At 40.5% G+C, this 12895-nt stretch overlaps 1 protein-coding gene across 1 annotated transcript in view; it reads right to left on the bottom strand.

The window, feature by feature from the left end:
• The window catches only part of LOC124282570 (protein N-terminal asparagine amidohydrolase-like), a 655781-nt gene that overhangs the window by 552816 nt on the left and 90070 nt on the right, over positions 1 to 12895 (bottom strand). Inside the window, exon 2 of the mRNA XM_046718580.1 lies at positions 5426 to 5527. Within this exon, the coding sequence (XP_046574536.1) occupies positions 5426 to 5509 (84 nt within the window). The 5' untranslated portion in view covers positions 5510 to 5527. The remainder of the gene's footprint in view (positions 1 to 5425; positions 5528 to 12895) is intronic.

Raw genomic sequence — 12895 nt, 5'->3', positions numbered from 1 at the left:
TTAGCTATGTCTAGATAGACATTATCGATTTTATCAACAACCCACCCGGACCCCATGTGTATAGCGTTCTAGGTATTCTCGTATCTGCTGAAAACTGGTATCGATTGACGCGTCTATAGTCTCTGTGTGAGTCACAACTTCTTGTTTACCTCGGAAGTAAGGCTGAACGTACTCAGTGACCCCAGTGGGGGTTCCCCCCACCTGCTTATCGAGTGACATTTTCACTGTGATTTGAAACTTTATACTTCCCAAATCATTGAGTTCCTCATTGACTTTATCAGCGATTAGAAGCTTGATACCAGCGATGTCTATGTTCCTATCAACATGCATGCGCCAGCCTCTCAAATAGTTACCTACAGCGCGCTCAGTGCGCATGAACTCTAGGTCAATAGCTCTATTCTGCCGTAATAGTTCTACAAGCTGTGGCTTCCTCATACGGGAATAACCAGCTAACCCCAAATCGCGTGCCTCAACTTTTAATTGTTTTACAGAGGGGAGCTGAACGCGAACGGGGTCGTTTAATAATGTGACTAACCTGGCTCTCCCCAGGTGGGAATAACCCGTCAACCCTAGCTCTTTTGCTCGGAGTTTTAGTTGTTTTACCGTGGGAGGGGCTTGTATGCCTAGTAACCTCAACAACTGTGGTTTCCTCATTCTAGAATAACCAATTACTCCCCGCCGCTTGGCGATATGCTTGAGCTCGCGAGTAGTAGACATAGTTGCGTACACACCTAAGTATATCGATCGGCCGGCAAGGGAGGTAACTCCTCCAACCTTGATAAAAAATAGAGGCGTTATAAAATCCTTAGTAAATATCTAGATAGACCTTATCGATTATACCCTCGACCCACCCGGAACATGCGCAGCATAGTAGGGTGTTTTGTATTACTTGCAACGAGTCGTCAACAAGTATATCTATCTCCCCATGCACATCTACTCGGCCACCATCAAAGTAATTCCAAGTGTGCCCAGCCCACGGCACATCAAACCCTACTTTCACCATGATTGTAAATGAGCACCATTTATATAGTTCGCTAACAATCATGGGTTTGAGGACACTGATATCTATACTTTCCCCCACATCCATCTGCCAGCTTCTCAGGCAACGACTTTCCCTGGGCTCAATTTCCACAAACATTGTTATACCTAGGTGTGTCCACAGTCTCTAATTGGGGCACTACACTGCTATCCTGAGGAGGCGCCTACGTTCTTTTCTGTAGTCCTTTTTCATCTCGTAGATGAGATGATGCCTGACTACGTTTGCCCCGTGAGCTTTGCATAGGCAGTAGTGCCCTTTCACCCCGATACCACACACAGAACACGTGTAGTTTGGGCTTCCCATGTAAAAACAACAGTACCCCTCAGTCCTGCATCTCCTACCGCAGGCCTCTGTCTTCCCCATAAGTATGTATTGGCATCAGTACGGAGCAGGTCTCATCTTTGGTATACCCATACTCCTTGAGGCTCGGTCGACCATTGGCGAGGACACTCGGTATGTCGCCTGACAAGATAAAACCAACAACTACCGTCACAGGCACGAAGTTACCCAAACTAGTACCGTACCGAGAGCTGTGCATTCATCTCGGCCAGCTGAGCACAACGGACAACATTCAAGGGGGTCACCCTTCCACGATACTGAGAGCCGTACCGGTGAAAACGGAGAAATACAACGACGGCAGAACCAAGGCGTTTTCACCGCGTCAGTATAAGAGGTTAACCCGGGGTAACATCCCTGAGCTGATAATATCGGTGTTAGATATAAATCATAACCCTGTGAATATAGGATACCTCAGCATAACGCTGCACATAAAATGACTAGCGCACAAGGCCCCGGGATGAAGTTGAAAAAATGCATCAATGCGGGGATATCCGACCTCGGGGACACACGCGGATTCGACGACCCCAGAGTAGATGGTAAACTGTACGCCTTGCAACTGAAAAACAACATTTACAAACACGTTGAAGTCCCCTCCATCGGTAGAACCCTAGGTGACATAGTAGATGTCTCAGGAGCGGCTCTCAACACTCGGTTCGACCTAGTCCGTATCGGTGATGATAGATGGGCGGTATCCCAATCGTTCGGAGGCAAACTGTTCGACTTAGAAGATGTTGATAGCACGACCGTCGCCCGAAACAACCCATATACGCTCGTCTTCACCGACGACGACAAGTGGGTGTTGTTGCCCGCTAAAGTCGACTGGTTTCTCAACATTAAGCTTGGCTCCCCCTACGTGTTCACAGAGAACAAAGACAACTACCTAAACAAAGTCGTGAACAACGGAACCCTGCTCGTAGCTTACGTCCCGGCGCAGAGACGTAGCGTAGTCTTCAGCCCAGTCGCCAGTATGGCAGCCCACATGCTATCGAGTAAACAGGGAGTGCAAGACGGAGCATTGCAGTTGGTATCTGAATTCGCTGGCGTGGTCAACATCCTGGCGAGCCTACCGGCGAACTCCACGCTAGTCATCAAAGTCTACCTAGGGGAACCATCGCCGGATGAAGTCGAAATCGTAAAGGGGATCAAACTCCGGTTGGGGAAACAACACCAGTATCATGTTTGCACTGTTTACGTTCGGGTGGGTGTCGACTCCCACACCAGTCTGCAGGGGGTCACCGTGACCGTGGAAGCCACGATATCACTAACCAAGATCTTCCTACCCGACAACATACACTTCATGGGGGTAAAGTGCACCCCTGAGAAATTATCAGAAAAACAATTGGAAACTATCTCGTAATAGTATTATAGCAATGTCCAATCGGCATCGACCCAACGCCACGCTTAACGATCTAGGAGACACGGAGGGATTCGATCAGCTTGGCGAGGAAGACACCTCGTACATCCTACACTTGAAAGACAACGTGTATAGGCGGGCAGCAATGGCCAATCATCTACCCCAAATCACACTCGGGGGTCTAGGAGGCATAGAGGGATTCGATCAGCCCGGCGAGGAAGACACCTCGTACGTCCTACACTTGAAAGACAACGTGTATAGGCGGGCAGCAATGGCCAATCATCTACCCCAAATCACACTCGGGGGTCTAGGAGGCATAGAGGGATTCGATCAGCCCGGCGAGGAAGACACCTCGTACGTCCTACACTTAAGAAACGGCGTGTATGTGCGGCGGCGTCTGCCAGACCACTTTATAGAACCCAAATGGTTGCTCAACATGACCCTCACCGAACTTTATATCTTGTTTGACAAAGATAGGCATATCTCCGAAATTAGGAACAATGGTATCTTGTTCGGGGCTTTCGTTCCGAAGTATGCTATAAGTACTCAACTAATGGGGGATCACACAGGTAACGTGTTAGTTACTTCAGGCTTGGAGGACGAGTTAAAGTTTGACGTCCCCAATTCCCAATTGGACCTTATTAAGGTGAAACCAGGCTCCACACTCGCCATAGAAGTCTTCTTCATGGGGGGTGATCCTGTAGAACAGCAACTTTTACCCGGGGTGACAATACGCTATGTCATCCTAAGCTGGCAAACATTGCCGTGATCGCCATACAACCGACCCCTCAACGGGTTCTATAGTCCCCTCAATACACTCCTTAGAAGGCTCCCTCGATAGGGTTCATGTGGACGCACAGTTACCTATTTCCCTCTACCCTATTTCCCTGTACAAGGGTCTAAGACTTGTAAGCTTCAAATACACTGAGCAAAAAGTAAATAACACACATTTTAAAGATATTTTTTAGAATATATTAGATGCACAGTATGGGTCTGTACCCAGTCGCAGAGGAAGTAGCGAAGCCCCTGGAAACCGTAGACGGGTTCCGCTTGAGCCAGTTATGCGACATAAAACGCCAACTAGAACAAGACCGCGACACACGGGCAGCATTGTATAAGAAGTACCATAGAGCTTTCAATGTTGTGGATGGTGTTGATACCGCCTTTATGGCCACCAGTATGGGGTTAGGGGCAGTAGGTGTGGGGTTGTTGGCCACCATCATAGCCGCAGCCGCAGTGCTAGGCATCGAAATAACAGCTGGGGTGTCAGGGTTGGCTGGATTGGTGTTTAAGTTTGTGTCACGCAGACTGCACTGGAAGGCATTGAAACACGACGAGATCAGGATTCTGTCTGAAGCAAAGCTGAACACGGTAAGTGATCGTATTTCTACAGCACTCACTGACAGTAAGATCTCAGAGGAGAATCTCCTTCAATCCTCTCTGAACTCGACAAGTACCGTAAGATGAAACAAGAAATCCGGCTCAAGTCTCGTAAGTCTGCTATCGGCGAAGACGAGAAAAAAAAAGTACATAGAACAAGGGGTGCGAAACATTAAACTGTTTCACAAGACATAGAGCTATCACGTGATCAGGAAGTGGCACGTGGGGTCGGGAAGTTAACTGGGGATTCAAAAGTAGTAGATACGATGGGGGCGAGATCTAAGGGCCTGACAAAGCTTTATTAATGAAATAAAGCTTTACAGCGACCTTTCTTGAAAGTGATCTCGTACCCCCATTACTTCTACAATCCAGTGCCCTGTGTTTGGTGCATTCCCAACACATGTGTGACTTGCTTGTAGTCTTCTTTGTGTACATGTAGCCTTCATAGGACACCACCCTTGTTCTTGTGTACTAACTCCATGATCCAGTTTTAGTCAATTTTTTTTCACAGCAACGTATATACACCTGGCTCATACTTGAGCAAATTAGCTTAATTAAAGTAAAATTTTGCAAAATACATTGATCCCAGTGTAATAGGTATGGTGTGTTTGTTTTGCAATATACCCACATCCTCCTTTGGAAAGCCTGAGTTTGGCTGTGAAATGTTTGTTTTGCAAAATACCAATTTCCTTTATAGGTTGCAGACTTTCCAAGTAAGAAAATATCATATTTTTTCCATTTCCTTTACATTGATATAATAAAATACTTTATAAAATATATAAGAGCAATGAGAAATGTTAATTATACTTTATAAAACATAAAAGACCTTTTCCTACTTAAAATACTGTATAAAAGACATAAAAGCAGTGAGAAATGTTCATTCTTTTTATGAAATGCATGAATCGAGGGGCTTTGACAGGGGTGCTCAAATTTGTGAGGGGTTTTTGATCGAGGGGCTTTTGTACCAAGGGGCTTTTGGTCGGTACCCGATTGTGCAATTCATCCAGGTACCCACAGAAAAAATATAAACCAACAAAGAAACAACCAGTTATGGGGAATTGCACCAGATCAGTACCCCTTTAAATGCTGAATGCTCACTGGTTGGACTATTATCTTGAAAGATGGTTGTGGGAACTGACATGGCAGAAGATGTCTTCTGCTGAAAATTGCGAAGACTAGTTTTGTGTAATTGCACCAAAAATACAGGATTTATGGCAATAATGTAGGTAAAGGGTTCTTAAGAATTAATGGCATCTGCATGTCTGTAGGCTCTAGTGCATGCCATCCAACGTCCAAGTTCAGTGAATTCTTACCTTAAGGTTACAGAATTTGTTTAAGAAAGCATCTATGCTGGTCACATCATCTTCGACTAAGTGCTCACCAACAAGAAGAGGCATGATTTGATGTTTTTCGCTCTACAAAGAAGAGATATAGAGATTCTTAATATTTGACCAAACATGGCTATGTTGAGGCCATGTTTATACTTGGATTTGAATTGTGAGTGTAAATTTAAGAGACATCATAATTTAGAACATTTATAGAAAGATACAGCTCAATTATGTCATCAACAAATACCATCTTTTAAGTTTCTTGGTCTGACATGGCTGGTCTTTCCTCTCTCCAGGCAGTTGCTGTGTCCACTAAACTAGGGCTGGTACAGGTAACCCGGTGTAGCAGGCCATTTCTTCCCCGGTCTAAACTTTCCCCGGGGAGGTTTTGTCCTAGGATATTCTAACCCCGGGGAAAGTTTGGGCTAGGCTAAATTTTCTCCCCCTAGGCCAAACTTTTCCCCCTGTTGAAACTAGGACATAAAATTGTTCTGTTTTCTATGAAAAGGGGGGAGATTCTGGCCAAGCTAGGCCACTTCTTCTCCGCCCTTGTTCTCATATCAAAAGGGGGAGATTCTGGCCTAGCTAGGCTACTTCTTCCCCACCATTGCTCTTACATCAAAAGGGGGTGATGCTGCCCTAGCCAGACTACTTCTTCCCCACTCTTGCTCTTATAAACCGACAGTAGGTTTGACTTATATTTTGGAACACATGTTTGCTAAATAGTCCATTTTTGCCTCTGACTTGGGTGTAGTGATTTGAATGCATACATGTTTGAATGGCATATATCTCTAAATCCATCCTGCTCCTGCCGCCATTCCTATGAAGACACATTACATTAGTTCTTCATCTGTCCACCATAAGATGTAAACATTCAATCGCACATTTGATGGGTAAATAAGATGTAATATACACAGGTTGCTTGCTCTCTTATCATGCTGTTTATTATCTAATATTTGTTGTATTTATGTATAAATGTAATGGAACATTATTCACATAAGCTTGTTTACTAATCCATAATCACTTTGGGTGAATGAAATATGATTCAGATATCCATGGGCAAAGCACATTGTATATCCCTTATAAAGCCTTGTCTTTTGAATACAGAATAAGGCAGTATAGTGGAATGATAGATGATACAGCATTTCATACAGATATTGTGTTGGGTTGTTGTTGTTGTGTTGATGTTTACATCTGCTTCCAACTGTTTAGTTCATGTCGCCGACATGGATGCCATATCCCCCTGGCTGCCGAGTTTTTTTTCAGGCGCACATTTTCATACACTTTGAAAAGTGAACGTTGTGCGAGAATTGGGCTCGTGTGGTCCTGGATCTACGTACGGCTATAAAATTACACAGAAATGTAGAATATTAAACTTCCTATCCGTTGGTATAAATATAAGTGCAACTACCTCGGCGGTTTGAAAAACAGACCTTGCTAAATATTGTCCAAATTTTTGTTATCGCTAAAAACAGTAAATTTCTCCGCTTTTTATCAAGCACCCATAAAAGCACTGTGCTACTCTGAATTTTTTTATTTTGGCATCTTCACGGGAAAGTGTGAAGAAAATACAGCCTGATATCTGAACGACATAAATGTATATGAATTGGATTTATGTGCTTATGCATAACATTATCGCTCAACGTTAAAATGACTCGCAATAAATGTCAAAATGGATTTTCTTCTCGACGTCAAAGCGGCGACAGAGAGGTCATACATTATAATGATAAGGGGCATAACTCCGTTATTCTTAACACGAGGTCAATGTAACTCTAATCACATGGAGAGTATTTGTTTTGGATATGGACGCTATATTTTCGTTATTTTTGTTCACGGTGAACCAAACTATTCCAATTCAAAGTTCCCCAATGTGAGCGGATCACGCTTTGGTAGTTTCACAATTTATAAGAAAAGATGACAACGTACTACAATTGAAAGCACGTAATGGCGATTTGGATGGCCCTATCCGATATATAAGTTAGTTCTTAGATTCCCATATTCTCCTGTTTGTGTAGATGTATTTTGACCAATTTTGCATCGTTATTACCAGAATACTAGCCATATCTTCAAATGTATTGAAATTGCTGAAAATAATACAACATTTTAGTTGACGTCATTGCTTGTTTTATGCATTTTGCGACGTCGGAAAGTGACGACATTGGTATTCTGATTAGTATATATCTCACCTAATTTCCATTAATTGTGTGAAAGGTCTCGGCTTCTTTTTCAGAATTAACACTCTTTAGACAAAACATAAAATGACTGTTTTTTCCATTTTAAATAGTGTCCTGAATATATCAACAATTAGACAGTTTGACTGTGTATCTTATCATGAGCAACACGCGCACCTGTTTGGCATCAATTTAACGTAAATGAAAAATAACATTTCACAACACCTGAATATTTCCGACAAACGCGCACCTGGCCAATCAATATACATCATTGTTTTCTCTATAAAACGACACAAAAATGTGCAATGAACAAGACATTTCCTTTAAATGTGTGTGCATATACATTTCATAACATACATAAATCATTTTCATTAAATATTATCAGTTTTACTTATAAGGTTTAATCAAATCGCCATTCATTAACCTGTTCATGTGAAACTGCAATATGAGTTCAAATGCATTGAATATTGTACATCATAGGAACTAAGGTAATATTGCAGTTATGGCTACGTTTGATCTTCTAACACTTGTGTAAAGGTTTAGAATATGGTGTACTGCACTAAATGTGTCAATTTCTTATGTAAATATTATTCAAACAATCAAAACCTTTCAAAGAATAAAACACCGTAAACCCTATATGCAAGTATGATAGGATATTTTTACAAGGCTAAATGTAGATACTGAGGTCAGTTTCATGAAAAAGTATCTGAACTATCCGCAAAATATACATTATAATACTGACAGTGTAATCGGAAGGATTGGGCGATTGTGTTTACTCTTGTTCAACCGACCTTCACCTCAAAGAAATTGCCTAATATGTACAACAATGTTGACGTATGACATCACTACCGATGACCTATTTCTTACAAAATGGCAGCTTTGCTGACAGGGATAGATAGGATTTTGTGAGGACTCTTCCATTGATTCAGGGATCGTTTGTAGATAAATATGAGATGTAAGTAATCAGAATGATTCTGACTAACTGTTTATTGTTATATGTTTCTATCGTTTTCACTGTAAGTAAGAGAAGAAGCCAGAAATGCTGATATGTTACAGTTGTCGTTCTGCGTGATTTTGCGCCAGTCATGGCGTCGCGCTAACGGAAACTTTGACAGTTTCTTATGAATTATCAAATCATTGCATTGTATCTATTTATAATTTCCTATTTCTTACTACGATACTCTTTCCATGCATATTCAAAAGGTATTGAGCTATTGCAAGCTATGAATAGACGGATGAATGTTGGAAACTTTCAGAAAATGCTACGCAGTGTAAAATCGAATTTGTCTTTGTTTACGTTTGAACCAGCGCAGTCTTTTCGAGCACAGCGTTCGATTTTCACACCCAATATGTTTAGATCTCATTTTATCTAGACAGTTGGTATTGGTGACACAGACCAGTTGCAATTTGATTTTAAAATGTATGGGGAATTCAGTGATGCATTTTTTGAAGCTGAATATGAAATATAATTGATGTAATAGGCGTCTCAATACCGGCCGCCATGAAGCGTGATTTTGTAAACACTATCCAATATGGCGGAAAGCTCTCACGGCGTTAGCGTGTAAGTGCATTTTCGAAAACATCCCAACCGATTCTAGATTCATCGGCAACGTTTCAGAATTATAATTAGCGATTTCATGTAAAACTGATATCAGTGATCATGAATAGGTTAGTTTTGAAATTCTGTACTCCCAGTAATTATCCGATTTTCACATTTCAAAACATACAGCAAATAACGCTGTGAATCGCGATTTCATATTGTGTCAAAAATGTCGCCATTTTCGATGAAGCCTATTTTGAAAGGTCATTTTCAGCACTTGAGCTTTGTCTAAAATAATAGTGGATGGTATCAAGAAACAGAAAATTTCCCGCAGAATTCGAAACTGTGAAGTGAACTTGTGTGCGTGGGATATTTTGATTTTTATTCGACTTCAAATTGAGGGTTGAAGGGGAAGGACATATATGTCCCTGTGGCATCCAGGGGGATATTTAAAGCCACGAGTGAGGGAATAAAATTTTGGATGGATATGGACATCCAAGTTTAAAACTGGGTATTTAGTTAAAGTTTCGAATATAGTAATGATTTTGACATAAGCCAATTTTGAGTAAGTGGGGATAAGTAAATTATTGAAATATATAAATAAGAAAATGATAATATAAAACAATAGCACTGATATAATATCTTTGCTTTTATGCTTGCTTTTCTATTTAATCTCACCTTATAGAAGGGTACTGAAAGAAAATGGGAACCATGTACATGTTATATATGAAGATGAAGATGACCTGTAAATTGTTAATGGAACTTGACATTAACATGAATATCTTATCAATGTGTTCACGTGAATAGCTATGTCTTGTTTTCGTTTCTGACTTTTTCAAGACGAACATAAACATGAAAACAAGGTTGGGGAAGAAATAGCCTAGCTACGCCAGAATCTCCCACTTTTGATATAAGAACAAGGATGGGAAACAAGTAGCCTTTAAAGTTGATTCAAGGGTGGGGAAAGTTTGGCCTAGGATAAGTTGGGGAGAAGTTTGGTCTAGGCTAAAGTTTCCCCCGGGAAAGGTTTGGCCAGGGGGAAAGTTTGGCTTGTTACAACGGGTACCCGGGGATGGGTGAGTAATGAGTTGAACCCGGGTACCCATCATGTTACCCGGACCCGTTTTATCATGTGACTAATATATGAAGACTTAATTGAATGTGTTTATAATTATTATATACATTTACGAGATTGTTGTCTTACGTTTGAGATTGTGGACTAAACTAGCACAAGGTATCAACTGTCGACAACTAAGCATGTCACGTGTAACATAGGTTGCAAGTACGCCAAGTAGTTAATTGTTTACATGTAAAAGACTCAAAAACGTAGACGTCCGCCTCAAATAGAGTCTGAACAAACCGCAAAGGTAGACCTATTGTTACCGACTTGGTAACTTGGTTTCAAAACATTTACCAAACTGTACGATGCATTACTTTGGCCAGTTGTAACTTAAGGCATTTGATTCTATGGAACAGAGGACTATTCATCAATCAACGCAAAGCAAAACCATGCAATGAGATTTTACCTAGGTCTGGGCTATTGAAGTCGAGGCTAATGAAGAAGTTATTGGTGACATGGGATGGAACCCTGCAACTAAGTGTAAGACAAGATATATGCTTGATTCGTTACTGGAGGAGAATGATGAATATGGACCAAGAACGAATAGAGCCCTATGTTTTTAATTGAGAAAATAATCAAGCACGGAACAGACACAAGCCTTGGCACTTAGCTTTTTACCGGCGAATGAACACATGGGGAATCACCAAAGAAGCTCTTTTAAACAACATTTTCACTGTAAAAGACTCTGAAGAATTATTGTTACAAGCTTTTATAAACACAAGGGAAAATTCATCACACCTGGAGAACGCAAAACGGGTATCGGGGAAAGACAAACAGGTGTCATTGTCAAATTTTTATATATATATATATATATGTATATATATATATATATGAAAAATCTGTAATCCTCGCATAGACTCGAGGGCCTACAGAATCCATAAATCAACATTCGATATAACAGAGGCCTATGTTTTAACACCTCAAAGTCTCACAGAGGTGCCCAGGACGGGTAAAGAGCCTCCGCGTATAGAAACCGGCAGTTATTGAAGGAATTGAAGTTACAGATAGAAGATGTTTCACTGCCCAAATCGAGTTGAATGGGAACAGCATTTTATTGAAATGTCCACTTTACGACAATTTAAAGATCACATATACTCTAGGGGGGTACAAATGCATAAATCACTAACTGGCATCGCTATAAATGAAACCCCATCATTAAAACTACTCACTTCGATCATTAATTAACTTAAATCGACCTTTTTGACAACAGTGCACAATTCTCACCCGCGAACGAAATTTAAACCAATCAGAGCGTCGCGTCTCTGTGACGTCATATGAGGAATAGATATATGGGCCGATGCAGAATTCATGTACATTTCAGGGGGTAAATTATCTTGTTTACAGGTTTGTACAAACCTGAAATCGTGACAACTGTTGTGAAAAATGAAAGCTACATGTTCTCATAATCTACTGTCATTTAATTTTGTCTGCTGCTTTGCCTAGTTTCCGAGTTACAACTTGTTTTCATAGACGATTCTGTCAAAACAGTGCGACATTAAGAAGAGTGGATGCTCATCAGATGCGGTTATTTGAAAATATCCCCGGTAGTTCTTGTCTGATTGTAATAAAGTATCAAAGCAGTGTGGGCTTTTTCAGGTTTTCTAATGCCCTGGATGGTATAATGACTGATCCAAATTGATCCCATTTCTGTGTTTGTTATTTTACCTCGATATTTAATCATGTCATGTAAAAATATGACGTCTATTACGTATGATATAAAAAATTGACATCTGATTTATTTGAATCCATAAACTAAACAACCCTACTTTGCCATTGCTAGAAGAATCTGAAAATTTACTTAGGTAAATAGGTACATACAGTTTTAGCACACAGCAAATGCTTATATGTATTTCTTATGCAACAATGAAGTTCTGTTCGTATTCTCAAAACAATGCCGGCCCATAAGTTTTCACATGCAATTAAAATTCTATGCAATACAGCAATTAATACTCCCTTGTTGTAACCCGTGTTAGGTGGTATAAACCTACACATGTTATTTGTCATCATTCACTTGATGGTCAGTTAATGAATTTATAACAGGTCTAATTAGTGGTAACACCACTTAGATTACCCGACAAAGGTTCCCATTTGGCATTTCTTGTGTCTGGAGTAAATACTCAACATTATAAACATTGATCAAAGGATTAACCGATAACACGCTGATTGATTAATTACTTTAATCTTTACGATTTTCAAAAATGGCGGCGCCCTTTCGCGAACATCCACCAGCCTGAGGATAAATGCTATTTAGGTTTGTTTTCACCGAGTTACAAAATCAAACCTACTTTCTACATGTAGTAAAATATGTATTTTATTGATGGCCAATAGGATTTTGCATGACATAGAATATAGCATAACAATTTCTCTTGTGGAAGCGAGGTAGGTGTCAATATAATACTACTTACAGTATCATTGTTACTTCGACCACAACCTCACTTCCGAGGAAGAAATCGTTATGTTACAAGTTGTGTCATGGAAAATCTTTATGGTCATCAATCATATACATATTTTACTACAACTAGTAAGTAGTTTTGATTCTTTAACTTTCGTGAAGTGATCTGAACACAAGTAAGATATCGTTTCAGGATTCCACAATGCTCGCTTCGCACTCACAAACATAACCC

This window comes from Haliotis rubra, unplaced genomic scaffold (genome assembly GCF_003918875.1).
Source record: "Haliotis rubra isolate DU_JTF1 unplaced genomic scaffold, ASM391887v1 Scf30, whole genome shotgun sequence".
Classification (NCBI taxonomy): domain Eukaryota; kingdom Metazoa; phylum Mollusca; class Gastropoda; order Lepetellida; family Haliotidae; genus Haliotis; species Haliotis rubra.
Note: the sequence above shows the minus strand (reverse complement) of the source record. Positions and strands in the feature narration are given on the sequence as shown.